This window comes from Gopherus flavomarginatus, chromosome 6, assembly GCF_025201925.1.
Source record: "Gopherus flavomarginatus isolate rGopFla2 chromosome 6, rGopFla2.mat.asm, whole genome shotgun sequence".
In the NCBI taxonomy this organism is placed as follows: Eukaryota; Metazoa; Chordata; order Testudines; family Testudinidae; genus Gopherus; species Gopherus flavomarginatus.
The window spans coordinates 85,601,534-85,627,428 of record NC_066622.1 but is presented as its reverse complement, the minus strand read 5'-3'; the positions used below and the strand labels follow the sequence as shown (position 1 = coordinate 85,627,428).

The window sequence follows — 25,895 nt, the reverse complement described above, 5'->3', positions numbered from 1 at the left end:
GAGGCCATTGCAGTGATGAGATTTGGTTGTTGTAGAGATGAATGAAAAGAAAAAGACAGGGATATGGACAGAGTAGAAATGAAGTCAGAGGAGGGAAAGTACTGCACCCCAACAAATTACGAACTCTGTGACTTGCAGCTTGCTGAGTTTCTTGGCTGCTCTGCAGGTTTTTATTCCACCAGAACGTCAGATTGTTTACTGGAGTAGCCCAGTTAGTTAACAGGCTCCAACTAAATGCTTTATGCAGTGGATTGTATCAAGGTGAAGATTTAAGTCTTGCTGGGTTGTACCATCATACCTGGGGGCTTTTTAGCAGCAATCCAGTTATGAAGGTTATTGACAATCTATATATTTGTTATATGTTTTGAATTTAAAATTCTACTTCAGGTTTAGAAATCAGATTTTTCTTGGAAGATTTTGGTTAATAAGAAATGATTCTCTTCTACCTTTCCTTATGTGCTATCTTACCTGCATAATACTAAAATATAAAATAACAATAAAAATTGTAGCATTCAGTTACATACACTTGAAAGTACAAATTTTAAATGCTGTCCCTCCTAAAACTGGATATACATTTCAAGAAATTTTCTGGTATGAAAGGATGGGTGGGTTGGTCGCTCACAAAGAAGAAAAGAAATAGATTAACCCAAATAGACAAGTTGCATGCATTCTCTGTTTTGAACTTTGGAACTACTAAGTGCATAAACTAAAGCTGTTCCAGCTCATTTTTAATACTTTCAGTATTACAAGGCCCAAGTTTCATTGTATTATGTGCACAAATTGGCTTTATCAGTCAAGTACGATATGATAGTAAAATTGTATGAAGGGCAAGGGAAGTTCAACTTAGTGGGAGTGTTGAGGATCTTGTTCCACCCCTTCTTGACTTCTCCCCCTGCCCCACACATTCTGAAAGTTCAGTGGCTAGAATGTGTCTGTCAGTGTTCACTGCTGATGGGGTATGTGTGCATGACATAGACTGTGTCAGTATAATCCCATATAGTAGACGTAGCCTGCACTGACAGAAGAGATTTTCCTGTTGGGGTAGGCATCCCTCAAAATGTTAACTGAATTGTCAGAAACTCTCTTCTTTCAATGTAGCTGTGTCTGCTTTGGGGATTATGTCGGCATAGCTATGTAATTTTCTACACCATAGCTACGTGGTTTTTTACACCCCTGATTGACAGAGCTATGCCAGTATAATTTTCAAGAGTAGTTTTATTTGGAGCAGTGGTGGCAGAAGAGAAGCAAGATTGACTATCTTCATTTTGCTATGTAAAGATCCAGAGTGTGTCTTTTTCCCATATACTAAAGGCGTATGTTGGCACTAATAGCTAAAGATACAGAAGCATCTGATTTTCATGTCTCAGAAGTGAATACATCAAGAGCAGCAGTATGGGTAAGGTAATTTTCCAACCCACTCCATTGAGTCCAGCCAATTACTTTGTATTCATTGTGAATACTAAGTAGCCAATGCACTTACCCTGCTTTGCAGATAATCCTGGGATAGGGAGGAAGGGGAAGAAAGAAATCTGTGACTGTACCCTAAAAGCAAGCCTGGAGTTTATAGGGAATACAAGAGCTAATTACAGATGTGAAATCTATATCTGATGTAATGTTACATCATTAGTCTGGATGATACCCGAAGCAGTTATGGTAATGAAAACTTAATTTAGATGTTTTACTTGTAGCTAATACAAAATGTAAACTTCATAGTTTTGGGTAATATTGCAATTTGTGTCATAATATACATATTATGGTTTTTCAGTTTACAAACAAAGGACAATTACCACTTGGATGGAGAATAAAGGACCCAAGACAACAGAGTTAAAGAGGTAAAACCTATAATATAAACTGCTTGAAAGATTTTTTTTTAATTAATGGAACAATTCTTTTAACTGTCTCTAAAGAGGATTTGGGTCAGAAGATTTATTATAACTTAATAATGTAATCATTTTATTCCAGGATAGAAGTAGGACTATTGTAGATATGGATCTGCTTTCATTTTGGTATAATATAGAGCAGGGGTTGGCAACCTTTCAGAAGTGGGGTGCCAAGTCTTCATTTATTCACAGTAATTTAACGTTTCACGTGCCAGTAATACATTTTAACATTTTTAGGTGGTCTCTCTCTATAAGTCTATATTATATAACTAAACTATTGTTGTATGTAAAGTAAATAATAGTGCAGCGAGGTGAGTGGGGCCGGCAGCTGGTATCCCAGGCTGGCAGCGGGCTGAAGGGGGCCAGAAGCTGGGACTCCTTCTTTCTGCCGGCTCCTGCCTCGCTCAGCCTGCTACCAGTCTGGGGTTCTGTTCATCCAGGCCAGCGGCAGGCTGAGCTGAGTCGGTGCCTGGGACCCCAGCTGGCAGCAGAGTGTCACTAAAAATCGGTTCGCATGCCGCCAGTTGCCGATCCCTGACCTAGAGCATTAATAAATCAAAGCTCTTGGTGTAATCCTGTTTTCAGCAAGTAAGTGTTGCTATTCCTACAGCTTTTAGGATCATATTCAGTTCTGATATAAGATGGTGCATCTCCATTGACTGTGATCAAGTTGTAGCTGCTCACATCTGGGTTTAGTTTGGAGCATACTCTCCTTGCTGAGTGTGAATGCCCAATCTTGCTTTCATAAACTTATTCATAGGCTGGTGTGACAGCATCACTATTACAAATAAAGGCAAACTTGATGTACAGTCTTCATCATTCTGCTGGTACAAGCTATTAAGTATGCTACCTAAAACATAACTAAACCCACAAAGGTTTAATTTATGTGGTGTCTGGTATGAAGTAATATCAGGCAATCTTTTCAGCAGAAAATAACTGTTCCATTCCCATAATTATCATGTCAATGGGTTTATTTTCCACAATAACAAAAAAAGCACTGGAAAAGAAAATTGACAGCTATGATGATAAAATTAACAGAATTTCCTTGCTTTTCCTGTTTAAGTGACTGATAAAGTGGTGCCCTTTGTGTCTGGGTATTTCAGGGTCTCAGATTGCTGTGCGATATCATGCATCATATGTGGTGAAATACTGGACACAAAAAGGTGAATTAAGGATGGAATGAGAGTCTGTAGAGCCACAGCTAGAAAGAGAATTTGGAATAATGTGAGGCCTTTAAAGGGACATGGTTAACTTGAAACCTAGTGAGTTTAAAAAATAATGAATAAATAGTGAATGGTCCATATACCTGTCCCACAGTCCTTCTGCCAATTTTTATGACTTCTGCTCCTATTTTAAAGACTTGTACAAGGAGGGAATGTTGAGTTTCTGCAAGCTGTTCTACCCAGGTAGAGTTCTGTTCCCACATGGAACAGCTTGCAGGATGGGGTCCTGACTTTCTCTGCAGTGGAAAATGACACATTTCCATATATAAATGCTGTCAAATGTACACATTAAAAAAAAAGTCCCCCCCCCCCCCACTAGTCTCTTTCAGCTGTAGTCAGCATAGGTGTTACTTGTGGCAATACTATGTTAAAAATTCAGCTAAAAGGTTTTCTTTTAAGTTGACAGTGTTATTTCAATATTTTGTTATTTTAAGTAGCCATTTCTTGAGAAGTAGACAGTAATATTATCAGAAATATCAGTGAGTAGAGAAACTGCTGTAGGTATACGAAGTAGTGGATGTGGATGTGAATATTGTAAGATGAAAGTCACCAAACTCTTTTTAGTTGTAACTAGTGTTCTTGTAGCTTCTGTGCTTTCAGTGTCAGGTCTTGAGCAGTGGTCCATTTATCCTGTTTATTTGGCTTGCTTAGTTCATAGTACACAACAGGTAATCCATTTATTCATCCATACTATCTTCTAAGAACAGAAGAATATTATCATTTATTAAGGGGGCTGCTGACTTTCAGTAGCTTATCAAAATGTGTTTAGTCAAAGAGTTTATAAACTGTAACAATCAGTAATTTCCCTTTTTTTTTTTATCTTTTAGGTGATGAAATGTTAGGGAAAAACCTAACAAAGTACAGTCTAACATTTGATCTATGTTACTTATAGACAATTCTATAATAGAACCTTCTATCTGAAGATCTTAAAGTGCTTTATAAATATTTGTTTAGTTTTACGTCTCTTTGTTGTAGATATGTGTGTTTATACAGATTTACAAATGAGCACATGTAGGCACAGAAAGGTGAAGTGACTTGTCCACTGCTGCTTGGGTGCATGCTGGGAATATAAACTAAGTCTTTTGACTCACAGGCCTGATATTTAATCAGCAGATCATGTCTCTGTTTACTCTTAGTGTAATATTTAGTCTAGAACTGACTTAGCTGTAAAATAATAACACATTTAGTAAATATCACTTTTTATTAAACTGCAGACTGTTTAGGACTGCCAGATGGAAAAATTATTATGCATAAATGTATAAACTGGATGTATATGGAGTAGGAGCAGAGGTATCTATGACATTGGTGAGGAAACAACTAAATTATTATGTCCAGTTCTGGTATCCATACTTTTAAATGTGTGTAGAAAAATTGCTGAATGTTCAGAGAAAAGATACAAAAATGATTTGAGGTCTGGGAAACATGGCTTAAACTGAGCTAGTTAAATCATATTGTATTTAGATTATCAAAAACAGGGTTAAGAGGTGAGTTGATCATGGCCTTGAATGACCTATACTGACAGAAAAGAGACCTCATTTAGGAGGGTCTTCAAGATGGCAGAAAAGGCATAACAAGTTTTAGTGGATGGAAAGTGAAGATAGAAAAATTTAAATGGAAGTAAGATGTGACATTTTGACTATGAGGATGATCAACCACTGGAACAGATGACTGAGAGAAGTAGCTAATTCATCATCTCTCTTGGAACCTTTAAAGTGAGACATGTTATCTTTTTAAAAGATATACTCTAGTTTAGCTGTAAGTTATTGGACTTTACTGCTGGTATCACTGGGGTAAAATTCTGTGGTTAGTCTTACATGGTTGTAGTAGTCCCTCTGGTCTTTAAATCTACAAATAAGAATTTCATTTTGCAAGAAATAGTTAAACCCAGCTTTCCAAATCTTTTCTTCCACAGTTTGCAGGGCAAAACTAATAGCACAGGAGCAGATCCCAAGATGACTTCTGTTAAAAAGGATAACTTGTGTGAGCATGATGTTAAAAAGCTAGAGAATATTTGTCCACAAAGCTATCCAACAAAATCTGTGGAAATGAGTACGAAACTTGTAAATCTGCCTCAGACTGGCAACCTGTGTAAATGGGAGGCAGAGGGGCCATGCAGAGATCAGCCATCAGAAATAGAGCCTGTTAAAGGGACCCGGTCTGGAGATCAGTTTAAAAATGCCAATATTGATCACATGCACAAAACTGGCAAGCAGGTTCACAGAGGTAGTGAAGAAAATAGTGACAATTGGACTCAAAGGAAATTATCACCAGGCAGGTCTGTGAAGATGGCAAATACAAAACATCCATCAAAAGACAGTGAAACAGAAGGAAAAGTGACTTCATGTAATCCACAGCAGCTAAAGAGCTGCAATCCTGTCCACGTAGTCTGTGTGACTAGTGAGCAAGATGAGGTGGATGTAGTTCCCGAAAGCCCACTTTCAGATGTTTGCAGTGATACCTATGTATCTGATATCGGAGGTCCAGGAAAACCAAACAAATATCAAAGTAGTTCAGGAGATTCGCATGCTTTTGAGAAAGAAAGTGAACCGGAGTCACCAATGGATGTAGATAATGCCAAGAATAGCTGCCAGGGCTCAGAAGCTGATGAAGAAACAAGTCCATTTCTTGATGAGCAAGAGGATGTTGACACATCAAAAGCTACAAGCAAATCTTCCAGGTTTCAGCGGGGAAACACTGACCCAGAGTTGAGAAGGTCACAGTTTTCTTCCAAATTTTGTGAAGGTGCTCGATATAACCTCCATTTTGAGGGGACGGATGACTCTGTCAAAGAGGATGAATTGCATACGAAGTCATATGGGATCTCTCCCGCTCTTTCATCAGAATGCAAAGGTGCAAAACACTGTGGGAAGAAGGACTCGAAAATCACTGCCCATTTCATGAGGATACCCAGAACAGAGGAGAAAAGGTAACCTTTGTTTGTCCTCTTCCTTCTTTCCCTTTTAAATATATTTCTCTTCAGTAATAGCACAGTAGACATTTTATTATCCTCTAAGCAGGTTTGCAAAATTATACATAAAAGTGAAGAAACCATTGATTTAAAAACAGCAGATGAGTTCAGAAATGTTTATATAACCTTCTTTCAAGATTACAAAATAACAGCTTGTCTTGTGCCAATTCTAGAACACAGAAGAAATATTAAGGTCAGGAATTAATATTGACCTTCTAAAGCCAGAGTAATGCAAAGTGTTTCTCTGTATATCTTGTCAAGAAATTGTTTAGAATAATTAGATTTTAATACATGGAAACACATGCTGGCACAGGACATCTTTGACAAAGAGTAGCTTTACTATTCATTGTTTAGTAAATTGTAATAGTAGGGTTCTTCTAAAATAAAGAGATGGTACATATTTTCTTTTGATATCTCTTGACAAACGAGTACTGTGAATTGTGGAATGACTTCTGCATGTTACATATATGAGCTTGAATACAAGTGAAATTTTTCTTTCTAAAACATTAGTATGATCATAGGACCAAATGAAATTCCTAGTGTAATTCCATTGAAATCAATAGCTTTATAGCAAGGATGAATCTGGCCTACTGATCTATAACAATCTAATACAATTTAGTAGCTCTTATGTGCTTTTAAAGAGATCCAGTGGACCAATCCTTAAATACACTGATAATCTATTTTTGAGGTGTTTGGGTAAAGAATGTAAGCCACTGATCAAGAAGATTTCCTTCAAACTTCAATTGGTCCTTTGTCAATGATCAATATTAAAAAAAGATGTTAGATTTTTGTATGTGCATTCATCTAATGCAAAGAAGGCAGAAGCTACAAAATTCAATCAGAATATATGGGGGAAGGGCATTTGTTTGTTTTTTGTTTGTTTTTTTCAGTGCTTACATTACTCAGCTTAAAAAAAAAAAAAGCTGACTTAATTTTGCTCAAAATTACCAAAATATCCAGCTTTGGGTTGAGACTAATACAGAAAATTTCAGTCCAGGAAACATTGAAAAAGATATTCATAATTGGGGAAATGTAGTGATGATGGTGCTTGCTGTTAATTTTTTTTTTTTGTATTACCATAAAGCATAGAAGTCCTAGTCATGGATCAAGACCTCATTGTGCTAGGTGCTATAAAAATACAGCAAAAACACAAGCTGCCTCAAAGAGGTGCACACGCTTTATAATAGATTTGTCTAGTTTATATTTCTCTAGTTTGTTTTTGAGGAGGTCATGTGAGACAGTATCAAAAGCATTAATTGTTCTTCGGGAATCCATGTTGACTGTTACTTATTACCTTATTTTGTTCTAGGTGCTTACAAATTGATTGTTTGTTTGCTCCATTATCTTTCTGGACAACCAAGTTAAGTTGACTGGTCTATAATTCCTTGGGTTGTCCTTATTCCCCTTTGTATAGATACTGTATTTGTCCTTTTCCAGTTCTCTGATATCTCTCCTCTCTTCCACAAATTCTCAAAGATGATAACTAATGGCTGAGGGATCTCTTCAGCCAATTCCTAAGTATTCTAAGATATATTACATCAGACCCAGATGACTTGAAGACATCTAGATTTTCTAAGCCCTGGACTACACTGCAAACTTATGTTGACATAACTGTGTTGCTCAGGGGTGCGGAAAATCCACTAAATGCTACAACAGCGCAGCTGCACTGGTGCAGCGCTGTAAGTGTAGACAAGCCTAAGTAATTCTTAACTTATTTTCTCCCCCGCCCCATTTTAGCCTCCTTTTCTTCCCCATTTACAATGATGTTCTCTGCTAGTCATCCAGTCACTGCTAAGGATGAAAGAACTACATTTTTTAAAAAAGTGTTTGCGTTTCAGAGCCAAACTTACAAAAATTGAAATTCAGAGTGTTGGCTCTGTCTCTATTTCTCATGGTAGTAGGGTCTGAGTTGAAGTAGTAGTGGGGATCTGTGCCTCCTTATTGAAATCAGTGTGAGTTGAGGGTGTTTATTGTGCAGAGTCTGGTCCCTGATAAGGCATATAGGTTACAAATTCTTCACTTTATGTGGGGACATATTCTCTGTTTTTTTTTAAGAAAAGTACTTGCAGAATGCAGCACTCCGGTGTTATGCTGTGGCTAAAAATATAGGAGAGCTGAAATCTTGAACAATGTTGTCTAAAATGACCTTTTATCAATATTTTTTTCTATTAAAAAAAGAAACTGAATATGAGAGTCGTGTATTCTGGCCATAAATCAGTTTCTTCAGAAATAGCTGCCTACTTAAAATTCTGTTGTTCATCAAGTAACATTTGGAGAAGTAGTAGGTTGTGAAGACGAATGGATCTCATGCAGACACACACAGTCTGGAGAAGTGGCAATTTGTATAGCTTTTTTTCAAACCTTTAGGGTTATTGAACTGTGTTAGTAAATTATACAGAGAGACTTGTTGGAGTTTGCTGTTCAACAATTCTGGCTAAGTGGAATTGCGGCATATCCTTCTTAATGAATCTGATCTCTTCTTCAATCAACATACTTTCATATGTTCCCAAAGTAAATGTTATTTCCACAGCTCTATCAGTATTTTAAAAGCTGTATTGGTAGCATGCCCATTTATTGGCCAGGTCTGTAGTAATTGGGTTTTTAGCTATCCTCAAAATGTGCAAATGAATACTGAGAACTTACAGTACAGAGCTGATGGTGTATTGCCATAATTATGTCGTCATATGGATCTAATTTTTTATTACTTGTAGAATTTAAAATGTAAGAAGGAAATGGAAAACAAAGTAAACAATTGGTCTGTGAATTTGCGTTCTGCAGGATTGTGTCATAAATGTGCTATTAATTCCAATGTATACCTTGCACTGACAACAGACATGAAAAGCAGGATGTGACTGAAAATGCTGAATTTCTAAAGTGTCTGTTTCTCCTTAACAAGTGCAGGTAACTCCCATTGGCATTAATGGAGTTGAGGGAAGAACAGATCCCTTTAACCAAAAGATTTTGTACGCTGTGTTGAAATTAGATCAGAGAGAACAGTGAATGAATTTGGGCCACATTCTAATTTCAGTTTCACCAGTGTAAATTCTGAGCAACAAAGTGGATAAACTACAAATTTGTGTTCAGAGAAGTGTTTTTTTGCTTGACTATATGACATATTCTGTTATAGCTAGATATTAAGCTACATCTTTGCCAGTGGCATTGCATCTGTTCTCAATAGCAAAGAGCAGCAATTGGTAAAAATCACTTGTGCAAATAGAAATGTAAGTTTTTAATGAAGTAGCTCTTGATTTTTTAAGAAGCAGTAACCTTGCTTCGCAAGAGTATTGTATGCTATGCCTATTCGGTGGAAACACAATACTTGGCATCTTCTGACTTTTTTACTGAGTAATAATATAATTCAACACTTTGCTTCCTGGCTTGGCTCTTTAGTATGTATCTAACAACTGTGTGAACACTTTGATTATAGTGTCACTACTTCATGGTACACATTGTACTTAAGGTTGAGTCCCGGTTTCTATTTTACTCTACCTCTCAGTGTAGACAAGCCCTTACTTTTCAGGACTTTCTCAAACTTTTGAAATTTTCTGTACTTAGTCTTTGATTCAAGTTACTAGATAATAGAAATTCATTCTGCAGGTGGCATTTGCTTATTTATAACAATTTTCTTGGCTAAAATCTGATAAACAGAATTTCTTGGAAGTCTAATCTAACAGAAGAAATTAGTAATATAGTTTGTCAAAATTGTTATGCTGATCTTTTGACTTCTGAAGAAAGTTCAAACTGGGATTTCCTTCCCCCCAGTGGCTGATAATGAATGAGTACACCAGATTTTAATGAGAACATGGAAAAATGGCCACTCATCCATTACAACTGTTGATTTTATATGAAATAGGTTAGCACAGAAATCTCTGGATAGTCTGTATTTCATTGTATAGTCTGGTAGAGATGCTCACCTTACCATAACAAATAAGTCTTGCACAAGGGGACTTTCCTCACCAGTTAATGTATATATTATATATAATTTATTATAGTTATAACGTTAGTAAATCTAGATTCAAACAAAGCTTCAGGATGCTCTCTCTTGTATCTGTTGGACACTGAGCAGACTTCTGGGCACTGAGTTAATAAATAATGAAGTGTTCCACAAAATCAGTCTTGTTTCTGGAAATTCTTTGGTTAGTTTAGCCCCTGCCAGCTTCAAGAAATCAAGTTAAATTATTGTTCTAAATTACCTGTGTAAGTCTGAAGTAATGCCAGTGTAACAGAGAACAACGTTTGAGCTTGTTTCTATAATCTTCCCTTATGTGTTAGGCCCAATTCGCAATTGCCCTACAGCTTGTCTAGTCACTTATGCATATGCCAAGTGGGTGTAAATCATTACCTGTAAATGACTACATAAGGAGAAAGGCAAAGCTGGAGTTCGAAATGTGTAAGAGCATTTGCTGCTTCCATTGATTTTAATGTCAGCTGTGAATGCTCAAACACTTCTGAATATCCATCTCTACTTCTGATTGAACTCTCAGTCTATGCCTCCACCGTGATACCTTTTTGTTTGGGTATTCAGATAGGATGTTGCTTGTATATTATACTGAGATCTGTAATCGCTCTGAAGTTCTACAACTGGTGATTTGTACCAGGTCTTTACAATGTCTCCTTAAGCCATATTACACAGGTGGAATACACTGAAACTGTTTTGCTGCTGTTTGAGGACAAATATGAAGGCTATTCAAACTACTGACTTAGAAGTCAATATGTTCCATACCCCCAGTAGTGTCTGGGGAGCTGGTGGTATGGGTAAATGTCATCTTGAGAGAGCTGTTGTCCGCTACAGTGTCCTGATGGGTTCATATGGTAAAAGTACTTTTCATCATGTATAAATAGAATATTGCATTGAACATGTACAGTTAATGATTAAACTGATACTTAGAGACTCCTGTTAATGAGGACCATAATGGGACCAAAGCCTCTGTTCCATTCCATAAAGTTTACAATATTTGGAGTAGTTTTGAGGATGGCTTTTCTGCTGTTGAATATGCAACAAAACGCTATGGAAAACTACATGTTGCTGAAAACAAAGTGTTTTTGGATTCAGCTTTTGCTGTGTTTTGGGTGCAGTTAAAAGGATTTTAGAAAAGAAACTACTTAAGTGACACGAATTTAGTTTGAAATCTAATGTTAATACATACATTTAGCTGTAGAGTTTTCCACTGTAAATAAGATGTGCTTCAATGTATTCCTTTTATTTTAACAGCAGGAAAGAACCTTGTGAATTCAAACACCCAAGGCCGGGAAGGAAGATTCCTAAATATATCCCACCTTCACTTCCAACTAATAAGAAATGGTTTGGGACACCTATTGAAGAGATGAGAAGAATGCCTATGTGTGGGGCTCGTCTTCCTCATTTGAGACCATCAACCAATCACACAGTGACCATCAGAGTATGATAATTCGAAATAATATTTGAAAACACAACCTTCTTATTAAATTGATGGCATAAGATATCCTGCCATTTATCAGTTTTGCAGCTTTAGCTGATTGTGGAAACTTTTGACTTCTCATGGGAAGCTAGCTAGAGTATCTAATATGCTTAAAGATGACTTGCCTTCTGTGATACAGCGGTCTTATAATTTGTTTGAGTAGGACTGCAGAAATATGATTAAGATTTTGACTCTGGCCCTTATGGGACAAACTTTTCTTTTAGAGAGGTTTATGCCTCACCATTTGACTTCCAAGTTCTGGGAGCTGCAGCATGTGTATCTGTAGCTAGAATTGGTTGATGTTTTCTGTTTTCAAAATTTCTCCATTTTGGATTCAAGGTATAAAAGATAAAGTGAATGAGTGAAGAGGAGTCTAAAGGAATTTTAGTCTTGCATCCCATACTAACCTGGCACGTGTGTGTGTGTGTCTCTCTCTCTCTCTCGCTCTCTTTGAAATAATGTACCGTAAAATAACTGTTAAAGTAAAATATATGATAAACTGGCAGCATGTCACAAAAGCACAGCTAAAGAAAATCACATTCGTTCTCAGTAAACTGATGTTTATTTGACTTATGTGTTGCTTAAAAGGCATGTGGTCTATCAGGTGTTCAACTGTTAATGCAATGTTATAAATAGAATGTACTATCAGAAAAGTCAGGAATTTTAAATATGGTTCCCACTGTATCCACAACTAGTTATCACCATGTGCAATAATAGAATGTGTTATTCATGCACATAAATATGGCTACATTTGGAACCATAATTGTATGACTTTTGTGTATGTAAATTTCCAGCCATATTGGCTTAGAATAGCTTTCAGTATTTGTTATTTTTAGAGGAAAAAATCCCTAGCAGGTGATCAGACATTAGAATGATTGCATATATTACATTTATTTCAAAGTGCACTAAAAGTTGAAATGATGACACTTTATTTTATATTTATTTTTATATTTTAGAATGTTAGGCTAGAACAAGGGGCTGGCAACCTTTCAGAAGTGGTGTGCCGAGTCTTCATTCATTCACTCTAATTTAAGGTTTCGTGTGCCAGTAATACATTTTAACGTTTTTAGAAGGTCTCTTTCTATAAGTCTATAATATATAACTAAACTATTCTTGTATGTAAAGTAAATTAGGTTTTTTAAATGTTTAAGAAGCCTCATTTAAATGTTTAAGAAGCACTCCGGACCAGTGGCCAGGACCCAGGCAGTGTGAGTGCCATTGAAAATCAGCTTGCGTGCCGCCTTCGGCACCTGTGCCATAGGTTGCCTACCCCTGGGCTAGAAGGAAACAATATGATCATACAGTCCAGGAGTTGGCAACCTATGGCATGCATGCCGAAGACGGCACGCGAGCCAATTTTTTAATGGCACACTGCTGCTACTGAAGTTCTGACAGGCAGCAGCCTGCCATTAAAAGTCTGGCCTGGCCCCCTCTTCTCTGCCCACCCTCCCCCTCCCAGGAGCAGGGGGCAGAAGCTTGGTCCTGCCGGCTCCCCTGCCTCTTACCGCAGTGTGCTGGGTTCCTTCCCCTCCTCCTCCTCTCCATCCCTGCCGGCCTGCTGATCAGCTGATGGCCCTTGCGTGAGAGGGGGTCAGGAAGGAGCAAAGTCAGCCTGCTCGCTGCTTCCGGCGGACGCAGAGAAGAAGCTGGGGCAGGGCCTTGGGGAAGGAGGGGTGGCATAGGGGCATATCCCCACCAGTCCCCTGCCCTGACCTCCTCACACACACCCAGCCCTCTTCCCTGAGTCCTGTGCCCTGCACACACCCCAGGCCCCTGCCCTGACCTCCTCACACACACCCAGCCCTCTTCCCTGAGTCCTGTGCCCTGCACACACCCCAGGCCCCTGCCCTGACCTCCTCACACACACCCAGCCCTCTTCCCTGAGTCCTGTGCCCTGCACACACCCCAGGCCCCTGCCCTGAGCCCTGTGTCCCCCTCTCACACACCCAGCCCTCTGCTTGACTCCTTCACCCCCCCGCCCCATGACCCCAGCCCTGACTCTGGCACCCTCACACATACCCAGGCCCACCATGCCCGGACACCTGCACCCCTCTCACATGCCCCCAGCCCTCTGCCCTGACTCATGCACCCCCCACATCCCCAGTCCCACCCTGAGCACCAAACGGGAGCTCCTGCACCCCCACCCCCTCCACATTCCCACCTGCACCCCTCGCACCAAATGGGAGCTGCCCAGTAAGTGTTCCACACCCAAACCTTCTGCCCCAACCTTCAACCCCCTCCCTTATTCTAGATCCTGGCCAGACCCTACACCCCGACTCCCAGCCTGCTCGTTCACCCCCAGCCCTGTACTCAGTGCACTCCCACCCTCAGCTCAGTGCAGAGAGAGAGGAAGAGAGTGGGCCAGAACCAGGGAGAAAGTAGGTACCCACTGTATGTGAGCAGGACCGGGACCCCAGACCGGCAGCGGGCTGAGCGGGTCCGGTAGCTGGGATCCCAGCTAGCAGGAGCTGGCAGATGGAACCCCTGAGCGGCAGTGGGCTGAGCAGCTCAGCCCGCTACCGGTCCCTCACAGCCTGCTGCTGGTCTGGGGTTCTGGCTGCCGGCCCCTTGCCAGCCGGAGTCCTGGCTGCAGGCCGCGCTCAGCCTGCTGCCGGCCTAGGTGAACAGAACCCCAGGCTGGCAGCGTAAGATCAACATTTTAATTTAAATTTAAATGAAGCTTCTTAAACATTTTGGAAACCTTGTTTATTTTACAATACAATAGTTTAGTTATAGAGAGACACCTTCTTAAAAACATTAAAATGTATTACCGGCACGCAAAACCTTAAATTAAAGTGAATAAATGGAGACTTGGTACTCCGCTTCTGAAAGGTTGCCGACCCATGGTATAGTCTGACCTGCTGAATATCACAGGCCGTAGAAGCTCTCCCAGTAATATCAGCACTGAGAATTACAAATGTGCTATGTCTGCAGTTTTTAAAATATATCCATGTTTGAATTATTCGAAAGCAGAACAGTATATAATACATTTTGTAAAAGCATGAAAAAATAATTTTGAGTTTTTAATGGCTCAAAAAAGGCCAAACTAAATTGTGCAATTTTTTTTTAAAAATCCACCTTTCGGCTTTGTATAAAAATGAATGGCTTTTCACCTGTAAAAGGCATGTGCTTCCCCTGTGTGCCCCTTTTGACTGGGTATGTACAGCAGATACACCCTGCCTTAATGTTTCCAACTGTATCCATCAGTAAATCCACTGTAAAGATTCCAGACAAGGGTAAGCTGGAACAACATACATATATCCCCTTTAATAAGGTCTTGGAGAGGGAGCATTTGTAACAGAAGTTCATAGGCCCTTACTGGATGACCCTGTTACAGAATTTCCAAACTGAAAGTCCACAAAGAGATCCTCTGGCTGGGTTAGGCTAGCCCTCTGGAGAGTGAGTGAGAGACTATTATCCTTTGCAGCCTGGATGGCTTCTAGACTCATTCCTTCTGCTCAGTTTCCTGTTCCTGTTTAGATTACCAAGCCATAAGGTGGGCAGGGGCCTCCTTTATTGCACCCAGGCTGTCTTGGTTGTAGGCTCAAGCCTGTCTCTTAAAAGGGGAAGTATGCTCCTACAGCCCAAAAAGAAATAATTCGGAAAATGTTATATAAATACCTGAAAATGATCATTTTGTACTGAAAGTGTGTTCTCCACCAAAATGATAGTTTTGTTACTCTAATATCCTAGTGTCTTAGACTGAAAACAAGTATAATCCACACCAGCACAGTGTGGCTTTTTGTCCCCTTCTGGTGGCTAGACTGCATAGAGAAGTTCAAATCATCTGCTGCTGACCTAATTGATCAGATGCTTTAGCTCAAGCAGTAGCTGCACTCTATTTTAGATCCAGAGGTCCGGGGTTCAATCCTCACAGACAGCCCAGGCAGGAGCAGTGTTACACAAATGTGTGTATCTGAGGCTATGTCTACACACCTGCTGGCTTGATGCACCAGGGGTCGATTTAACAGGTCTGGTGAAGGACCCGCTAAATTGACGGCAGAGCACCCTCCAATTGACCTTGGTAGTCCACTTTGAACAAGAAGAGTAAGATAAGTCGATGGAAGAGTGTCTCCCATCAACCCAGCACGGATTAGATACCACAGTAAGTCAATCTAAGCTATGTCGACTCCAGCTACAGTTATTCCCTAGCTGGAGTTGCGTAACCTAGGTCGGCTGGCTATGTGTACACTACTGAGGTAAGAGTTATGTCTAAGACTATATAATATGGGCCAATGCCTGCTCTGAGATGTTTAGGTATAGTTGCTGTTAAAGTTGATGGAATGTGTGGAAAAGGATTTGTGGCCAAAATTTGGCTGTGCATTCACTTTTTATGAGGATTTCTTTTTCTTATTGTTTATGTAGGTTTCACAAGCTCTTTGCATAGCATGAATTTTCTTTCTATTCTCTGTTGCAGGTAGATCTACTGAGGGAAGGAGAGGTGCCAAAACCTTTTCCAACTCATTATAAAGATATGTGGGATAATAAACATGTTAAAATGCCCTGTTCAGAACAAAACTTATACCCTGTAGAGGATGAGGTAAGACACAAAAAAAATTCCTTACAAATACGAATGAAAGTTTGGGCAATAAAACTGAGACAGATACAACAAGGAGTTGTGACCCTGCCTTCTGCTATAGTTTTAGATGTTCAGTTTGCCATACTGAATCAGAACACTGGTCTATCTGATCTGGTAGCTAAACTTCAGACAGAAGAACAGAACTCTTCTGCCAGCCAATAATTAATTTAGCCATCTGTGTGATGAATACTGTACATGGTAGGGAAAAAGAGGGGCAGGTTGGGCATGGAAAAAAGGAGAGACATTTTTTTTTCCCCCGATCCTATTGGGGATGATCATTACAGCTTGCAGAATGATTGGTTCAGTTATAGTTTGTCACTCAGTGTGCATGTATTCACAGTCTTCAAAGGTTTGAAGTGTATATTCTTTTCCTCCTTTATTATATTATTTGCTAAACCATAAATGGCCTAGTCTTGCTAGGTTAAATATTTTTTTGATATGAGTATCATGTTACCACTTGGGAAACTTGTGATTGAGATCCCTTAGTTTTAGGTAAACACATTTTTGGAGATTTACCTGTGTGGAGACCGAATCGTATTGCCTCTTGACAACTGGTGCACACCTCTATAGCCTAAAGGCTTTTTTACTTTCTCAGCTGTGGTATTTTTGCTGCAGCTGAAAAATTAATAACTGATGAATTGGTGCTTCATAGGAAAAGGATCAATGAAAACCCTATGGCGCCACTTAGACAAGAGCATTAGCATGACTCTGAAGAGGTAAACTATCTTGTCCAGCCCTCTCGTACCAGTCTCATGAAAATTGCCTGTTTCCACAGAGTAAGCACTGGAGTTTTTCCCAATATCTTTTTCTCTCTTTAGGCATATGGCTTTAATTTCAGTATGTGGAAGAATGAGCCAGACTTTCTGTACCTTAATCCCCTTATCTGTAGTAAAAGAAAATGACTGCTTTTGAAGACTGAATTGTTGAATTAATATTCTGAGTTTCAAAGTAGATTTTTTTTTGGGATTTTATAACTCTAGCCATATTATGTCATAATCAAATATCCACTTTATCCTTACTGCTGAAACCTTTGTTCAAGTCTTGGTCATCTCTCTCTCTCTCTCTCTCTCTCTCTCTCTCTCCTTGCTAATTATAACTCTCTCATTTCTCCCCTCCATTTCCATATGGTCCAGATCTTTGCTAGCAATTTTGTCTCCTACTGCTTTGATCATGCCACCTTTCCTTGCCTAGTATAATAAGCATAGAATACCTCTGTTTTTGTGAATTGTATTGGCTTCCCCTCTGATTCTGGGTGTGATTGGTGGTGGTGTTTGTAATCTGTAAAGCCCTACATGGTTTGGGACTTGGCTCATTTAGGGACTTTCTCTTTGCCACTTTACCATTTTGGTGGTTGAGAGCATATGAGGCACTTTTGCCTACTTTTCATGGATGTGCAACCTTTGGGTCTAGAGGCAGACTGTTTCTGATGGAGGGTCTTCAACTATTAAGCTCACTTCCTCCAACAGTGATCTCCTTGAATAATGTTTTGGTCAACCATTTCCTGCGTTAAGGACCATTAATGCATTATTTATGGCTGATGGGTTAGCGTAGGAAAGAATGTGGTTAGTTTGAAGGAGATCACTTTATATATCATTTAACAAATATCCTAATGTAAAAGAAAAACTCTTTAAAGCAAAATGCAGTGTGATTTGAGACATTAATTAGCAAATCACACAAGTGTGCCAAGCATAAGTTCTTTCTAAAATTAGGCAAATAGAGAACCTCTTTTCCTGTTCTTCCCTCTACAATTGTACTCTGGTATACTGTCAGTGACGCTGAATATTTTACTGCTACATGCTTTTTGGCTTAGGGGTGTCAAATACAATTTTATTACCTGAAGTATTTTCAGATTTCTTTGTTCATGTTTTTTATCTTATATTTTAAAGAATGGTGATAGGACTGCTGGAAGCCGATGGGAGCTAATCCAGACTGCACTACTTAACAAGTTCATCAGCTCACACGATTTGAAGGTAAGGCCAGCAATCTAAAGTAAAGTCAATTTAAAAATGAGTTAAAAGTAGTTTCAGGTCCTATATCTGTCTAGGAGTGCTGTTGCCAATTCCGGTTTTCTTTCTGTTTTGTTTTTTTTTTCTCTGCTGAGGGACGGACCCACATAAACAACTGAAGAAAGCGACCATACAGGGGAAATGTGAAACTCATTCTGCAAAATGTGCGGTCAAATGCACAAAGTAAAGATCCTGGAAAAATAGATATTTTGTCTCTAATCACTTTGTTCCCTTCGGTGTATTTGATAACATTAGTGTAAAGAAACATAGCGGGCAGGAATGTGATTATTATTATTATTATTTTTTTAAATAATGGTGTCCCTTTATGTAGTATAGTAGCAGAGCTGTTTTCCTCATTACCTGGTTAAACATGATAAATGCCTAACAGCATTATCCTTAAGTCACTTTTTGTTGTTTCCTTTTTCAAGGAACTTTTGATTTAGCAATTTAAAAAGAAACAATCCTACCTGCCCATGGGTTTGAAATTTGAATACAGAATCTTAACCTACCATCTAATTGAAAGAAAGCTGGAAAAAATAGTATTTAGGTCAGATTTAGCGTGTGCGTGTGTGCGTGCGCGCCTTTCTTCATTTTTCTGGTTTGTTTTGTATGAGGTAGGTCCACAACACAGATCAGGCAGTTTCTCTTTTTAATGAGGTTATTTGTATTTATTTAAATCCTAATAAAGACGCTAGTTCAAGTCTCTGGATGCCATAATACAATAAAATCCCAGCAATGTTAAATAATAATTTCAACATGTCATCAGCTGCCTACAAAAATCCCTTTCTTCCCCTTCATTGTTGTAGGAAGCACATCTTCAGCCCTCTTCAAAACCCCAGTCAAGAGAGGACACATGCATAGTACCAAGATGGTCCCCAAATTTGGGCTATTTTGGACCAAGCAGAGAGTAGATTCCTCTTTGAGTCCTCAGTGAGGAGCATGGCATTTTTAACACTCTGAATTGCTTTTCACTCAATAGTAGCAGGCCTTGTGTAAGAGTTTGCAGATGCAAATGGAGATACTGAAAATGGTAATAGCTCACCTTAACTGATCACTCTCGTTAGTGTGTATGGTAACACCCATTGTTTCATGGTGTGTGTGTGTGTGTGTGTGTGTATCTCTTCCTACTGTATTTTCCACTGCATGCATCCGATGAAGTGGGCCGTAGCCTACGAAAGCTTATGCTCGAATAAGTTTGTTAGTCTGTAAGGTGCCACAAGTATTCCTGTTCTTTTTGCGGATATAGACTTACACGGCTGCTACTCTGAGACTTAAGTGGGTATTCTAAATTCTCATAAATATTTTCTCTAGTGCCTTTTCCTCAGCAAGCTTCACTGTAACTTCCCCAAACATTCCTTCTTGCACACTTGCTTCTCAAGCCCTTGATTGGAGATTTTTTCAGTAGCAGTACCCATTCAGCCTTCGTGTGCGCCATGTGCCTCCTTGTGCCGGACACTGAAGCTGTGGATGGATTCGTGGAAAAACCGCCCTCCTTTCCGCTTTTACCTCCTGGGCCTCAGATGGAGCTCTATCATGCACTCTTTCAGCGTGCCTCGCTTATTTCAAATTCTATTTATAGCTTAAGTTTTGTGAGCCTAGGTCATTGTTAGTAGTAGTTACAGTTAGTGTTAGTAGTGAGGGGATGGGTTTTTTTCCTCCCTCTCTTCTTTTCCTTGGGGAGCCTTGTCTTTCTGACAGGACATGCCTGGCTCTCCAGGCTTCAAATGTTGCCTTTCCTTCCGAGAGCAATACCTGTGAGGAATAGCCACTCTAAGTGTATCCGTTGTTTGGGGGAGTGCAGTTTCTGCCTATTCCTCAAATTGAAGATAAGGAAGAACAAGAAGATTAAGCTCAGACTGTTAATGGTTGAGTGCTCACTTCAGTGTCTGAGTCAGGTCAGGAGATTTCTCCTCCTCCCCTCGCCCGTACATCTTTCTCCAGACAGATCCAGGGCCCCTTCCACCTTGGCACAGGCTCCCCTTAAGAAGTGGGTGGTGTTGGAGGCTTCTGAAAGGGCTTCTAAAAAAAGGAGTGTGGACTCTCATCTGAAAACGCCTGCTCCAGAAAAGTCCCCTTTGAAGAGCTACAGTCTCCAAAGCCTTGATCTCTTGGCTTGGTACCATTGAGTTGAAGGACTCCTCATCTGGTACCAGTGGAGTCAGAAAACCCTGGCGCTCAAGGGAGAGACATGACTCTGACAGGGCTTTGGTACCTTCTACCATGGAGAAGGAGGGCACGCATAAACACCATGGTCCGGTACTGTCAGGTCCAGGCCCATGCTGGCACCTACTCATTTGGCACCCTTGGTACTGAGCAAGAAATGGTGCCAGACTCCATCAGTGTCTACACTGGTATGCCTGCCATCGATGATACTGTCAGCTTTAGCTACCATGTCCATAGCTACCACTTTGGTACGGGTTCTCTATTGGTACGGCGAGAGTTTGCATATGTGAGGGACTTGCCCATAACTCGGGCCCTACCAAATTCATAGCCATGAAAAATGCATCATGGACTGGGAAATCTGGTCTCCCACCATGGTATCTGGGCCTTTGTGTGCTTTTACACTATACTATACAGATTTCATGGGGGAGACCAGAGTTTCTCAAATTGGGGGTCTTGACCCAAAAGGAAGTTGCAGGGGGAGGTGGTTTGCAAGGTTATTTTAGAGGAGTCGTGGTATTGCCACCCTTACTTCTGTGCTACCTTCAGAGCTGGGTGGCCAGAGTGGTGGCTGTTGGCCAGGTGCCCAGCTCTGAAGGCAGCGCCCAGCTCTGAAGGCAACACCCTGTCAGCAGCAGCATGGAAGTAAGTGTGGCAATACCATATCATGCCACCCTTGCTTCTGCGCTGCTGCCTTCATAGCTGGGCGGCCGGAGAGTGGCGGCTGCTGACTGAGGGCCCAGCTCTGCAGACAGCAGCACAGAAGTAAGGGTGGCAATACCATGCGATGCCATCCATACTTCCCCGCTTCTGGAGGCAGTGGCTCCTTTTTGGATCAAGATACCTATAATTACAGCACCGTGAAATTTCAGATTTAAATAAGCTGAAATTGTGAAATTTATGATATTTAAAATCTCATGACCATGGAATTGACCAAAGTGGACCATGAATTTGGTAGGGCCCTATCCATAACATACGAGCTGGAATCCCAGTTCCTCATGGATACTGAGTGTCTTTCAGTACTGAGACCTCAGTTTCCAGACTGCTGTTGTCCCCTGGAACCACAGGATTCTCTATCCTTTTTCTATGCTCCTCCATTGGACAATGTTGAGGAGGATGAAGGGGACATCTAGTTGGTCTCTTCTATTTGAGTCCAGAGTTCCCCAACATAGCCTGTCAGGAATCTATTCTTTGACAGCCATAGGGGAGAGTGCAACCATCGTCAAGGGTGGTCTAACTAACCCTGTATCCCACCCCCACTCCTGTATGGGCCCCCTCGATGGGCATACTAGGATCCCTGGTCTGCTTACTGACAGCAATTCTCCAGACCATGACTGCTGTCTCAAAGGGATAGTAGGGTTGTTCAGTCCTGTCCTCTTCCTCAATCAGCCACCTCCCCAACCAGGAAGAGACACTTTTTAGGAACAGGAGCTGAGGGCAGATACAGAAATCACCCTCAAACACCAATTTCATCCTCTTCTCCAGGCGAAGCAGTTTTGCCTCCACCATCTTCCATGGCCAGTGATTTTTGGCAATTTGAAGACCTCATAAAGAAGGTAGCTGACACTCTTCAAATTCCACTTGAAGAGGTCAGGGATTCACAACATATCATAAACTGTTAGATATTCTACCGTCAACATCACCCTCCAGGTTGCGTTACCTTATCAGTGAGGCATTCCTGGATCCCACTAAAACTGTATGGCAAACACCTGCTCCTGTTCCACCCATGTGTAAAAGGGCAGACAAAAAAATATTATATTCCCCCTAAGGACTCTGATTTATTTTTCTCCCACCCTCTACCAAACTCCCTAGTAGTGGATGCAGTAAAAAAGTAGGGCAGGCAGCACTTCTCCATGTCTATTACGCATGACAAGGACCATAAGAGACTTGATCTTTTTGGACAGAAGTCCTATTCATCATCAGTCCTGCAGTTCAGAATCATGAACTGTCAGGCACTCTGTTTCAGAAACTATAATAAATTGATTGCTTTTATTTAACACATGGCATAGGAACATAGGGAGCAATTCCAGTCAATTTCAAAGGGGCAATTATTGGCCATAACTGCTCTTCGAACATCCTTAGTTGCTGTGGACACTGCTGCGAGGTTCATCTTCATGGAGGTAGTTATGCACAGGGCATAATGGCTCCAGCTCTTGGGAGTTCCAAGAGAAGTACTGAAAACTGTTGAGGCTCTCCCTTTCAATGATTGTAGGCTTTTCTTGGGGACCACAGATGAGTCCTTGCATACACTGAAGGACTCTGGAGCCATATTCCCTGGGCATATATACACACCTAGTAATAAGAGAGAGTTTGGTAGGGCACAAACTGCCTGGAGATCACATCCTGATCAGTTCTCTGGATTCCATAGGTTCACCGAATCCCACAGAAAAAGACGTAAGTTTCAGAGAAAAAGGACAGCCCACCTGCCCTCCATGACCACTCAACCATCTCCTAAGCAGCAGTTTTGACAGGCTGGTTGAGGGTTGGGATCCTCCTGCATCTCTGGTTTTACAGCAGCAACTCTTTGCTCTCCACCCTCTCTTTGGGGACTGCCTTTCTGATTTCCAGCATGCCTGGAGGCGAATTACTATAGACAAGTGGGTTATAGAGGTCACAACATCACACTATATCATCCACTATACGTGTCACCCTCCTTTCAATTCCCTTTTCTAATTCCTCTTTAGGGGCTTTTATTAAGATGGAAGGTGAACCCCTCTGTTTAGGAGCAATAGAGCGAGTCCTTGCCCCTCAGAGGGGCAAGAGGTTTTACTCTTTAAGTATTTCCTCATACGAAAGAAGGGTGGAGGGCAGAGACTGATCTTTGATCTAAGACTTCTAAACAAGTTTGTAAAGCCTCAGACGTTCAGGATGGTGATTCTGGCAGCTATAATTACTTCACTGGAGAAAGGGGGATTGATTTTCAGCCCTCGACCTACAAGATGCTTATTTCCATATAATGATACACCCTTCGCACAGGAAATATTTATGAATCACTAGAGACCAGGATTATTTCCAAAGTACGTCCCTTCAGTATCTTCTGTGCCCCAAGGCTGTTCTCCAAGGTCATAGTGGTAGTGGATGTTGACCCTCTGATAGGAGGCAATCCTGATCTTCCAAGGGCCATTCCTATGAAGCAGTGCTGTCTTCCAGCCTTCTGGCCCTTGCTCTGTTCCAAGAGTTGGGCCTTTAGCTAAAAGTAATGAAATCCCTGTAATTCCCCAGAAGGAAGATTGTTTTTGTTTATAGGGGGTTCTGTGGATTTGTCAGTAGCTAGGGCCTACCCTCCCTTAGACAAGTTCATAACCTTGTCAGATTTGGTATGGACAATTCAGGGGAGTCCTTGAACCTCTGTAAGGACCTGTCTTCAGCTCCTGCAATACATAACAGCTTGCACTTTTGTGACCAATCGTGTAAGGCTATACCTCCAGTGAGAAACACCTTTGGACAGACAGGTGACTGTTCCTCTATAAGTGAGGAACTCCCTGGGTTGGTGGAAAGATCAATTCAACATCTACATGGGTATTCTCTTCTGTTGCCCAATTAGATCACTGACTTTAACAACAAATGCATCACTGTTGGGATGGAGAACTCATCTCAGCGCTCTCAGGGCAAATGGACAGCTCAGAAAACCAATCTCCACATCAATCTGTTGGAGCTACGGGCTGTCAGGAATTCCTGCTTCTATTTCTGTTTCACAAAAATTCAGGCTGCTGGGAAGGCTTTAAACCTTTTTTAAAAAACAACTTTAAAACAAGCCTCTGTGCTGTGTGATGACTAAAGAAAATGCTCAATTTTTGTATGTTTCATGAATGACATAGCAAGTATTAACTGTTGTTTTTTTTGTCAACAATTTCTAGCATGTGCTTTGAGGCTGACCAATTTCTTGAAGCAGTGTAAAATTTATATTTTAAAACATTGTTCTTTGTTTAAAAAAAAAGTGAGTTAAGTTAAACAAAAAGAAGTCTTACAGTCAAATACACACGCACACACACACAATTGTAAATTAAGAACTAAGCCAGTTTTCCTTGGAATTATTTTTGGTAAGATTATGTTTAGGCTTCGTCCTTGTTTCTCTGTTTTTAATTGTTCTGCTTAACCTTGCTATGCTTCTGATTCTCCAGTCCCCTATACAGGCAAAAGTTCCTGCTGTCAACTACAAGGGAAGTTTTTTGCTTATATAAAGCCTGCGGGTGAGGCTCCACAATAGCAAGTTTGTTGTGTATTAAGATACTATTCTGACAGTAGATGGTGCTGTTTCTTCAAAAAGATAAACTTCAGTGAATTGTCATATGCCAGCCAAGGGTCTGTATTTATTATTCCAGTATGTGTGTTTTTCTTCTATAGGAGGCTATATTGAGATATAATGTTGCTTATGCCAAGAAGTGGGACTTCACTGCTCTTACTGACTTCTGTGATAAGGTAAAGAAAGTTTTACATTTTCAGTTTTGAAGTAAAGATAATTCAGTGAATTCTGGCTATATTTACTATATATCTTATGTGTAACTTTTTGTTTCATTTTCCCTTCTATCAAGAATCACAAGCTGCCCATATCTATAACTGGCCCTAATGTAATATTTTGGTTTGCAATGGTAGCTATAGTGGTTAGTGCATACTAGGCTTTTGCTTCATTCTAGATTTTGCATGACTAGCTCAGAAGTTTTAGAGCATTCCTGAACCTTTTACTTCCAGGAAAAAAACCTGTGATCATCCTGCTTTGCTTCCAGATTTGTTAGTAAAGTCTATTGTGTTTTTCTAAAGAAACATTATATTAAAAAGAAACTCGTTATTTTTATGTTTCTCCCCAGTGTCATTCCCTGACACATAGGCTGGTTGTAAGTCTAGCAGTATATTTTTCTTTTAAGGTATTGGAGGTCTTGATTTCATCAACAAACGCTTGTGAAGCTGCGGCAATTGCTCTATCTTAAAATTTCCCCCTTGGCAAGAGGTTGGGGGGGAAAGAGCTACATATGACAGATGCTAATAACATTGCTTAATGCACTTCTGCAAAGTGCTCAGATGCCATGTTGATGAAGGCAGTACAAGAACTTAAATATACTACAAAGAAAGGGTTTGTATCTTGAGTTTAAGAGCTCCAAAATAGACAGATTCTGAGTTGGAAGGAGAGGAAGAAATGTATTTGGAAAATACACAAGACTACCTTTGTTTTGGTGATAAAAATAATGGATGGGTCTCCAGCCAGGGGCTTCTCCAGTAGGTAATTCAGGTATGGTTGAAATTTAATTTGATTTGTATTGAATATTATAATAAAAAAATAAATTCTTCTTTATAATTTTTTAAATATAGAATCATAGAATATCAGGGTTGGAAGGGACCTCAGGAGGTCATCTAGTGCAACCTCCTGCTCAAAGCAGGACTAATCCCCAGACAGATTTTTGCCCCAGATCCGCAAATGGCCCCCTCAAGGATTGAACTCACAACCCTGGGTTTAGCAGGACAATGCTCAAACCACTGAGCTATCCCTCTCCCGCGGTATGAATTTGTTGGGAACTTTTTGGTAGATATGCCAGAAAATTTGAAATGTGCCTGCTTTTACTATAAAATATAGAAGAAAATGTATTTTCTTCTGTTGATCAATTTTTACACATGCACAAGCAAAAATTTCAGAGGAGAAACAGTAAGT

General features: G+C 40.3%; 1 protein-coding gene across 10 annotated transcripts in view; it reads left to right on the top strand.

The window, feature by feature from the left end:
* The window catches only part of PARG (poly(ADP-ribose) glycohydrolase), a 131,586-nt gene that overhangs the window by 1,966 nt on the left and 103,725 nt on the right, over nucleotides 1-25,895 (top strand). For 4 of the 10 annotated variants that reach the window (XM_050958570.1, XM_050958567.1, XM_050958564.1 and 1 more), the window contains exons 2-7: nucleotides 1,766-1,832; nucleotides 5,016-6,029; nucleotides 11,284-11,470; nucleotides 15,927-16,049; nucleotides 17,975-18,058; nucleotides 24,599-24,673. In XM_050958570.1, the coding sequence (XP_050814527.1) occupies nucleotides 1,795-1,832; nucleotides 5,016-6,029; nucleotides 11,284-11,470; nucleotides 15,927-16,049; nucleotides 17,975-18,058; nucleotides 24,599-24,673 (1,521 nt within the window). In that variant the 5' untranslated portion in view covers nucleotides 1,766-1,794. Of the gene's footprint in view, nucleotides 1-1,188; nucleotides 1,397-1,765; nucleotides 1,833-5,015; nucleotides 6,030-11,283; nucleotides 11,471-15,926; nucleotides 16,050-17,974; nucleotides 18,059-24,598; nucleotides 24,674-25,895 lie in introns of those variants that run through there. The other 6 variants (XM_050958569.1, XR_007775087.1, XM_050958566.1 and 3 more) reach the window with 6 other exon arrangements.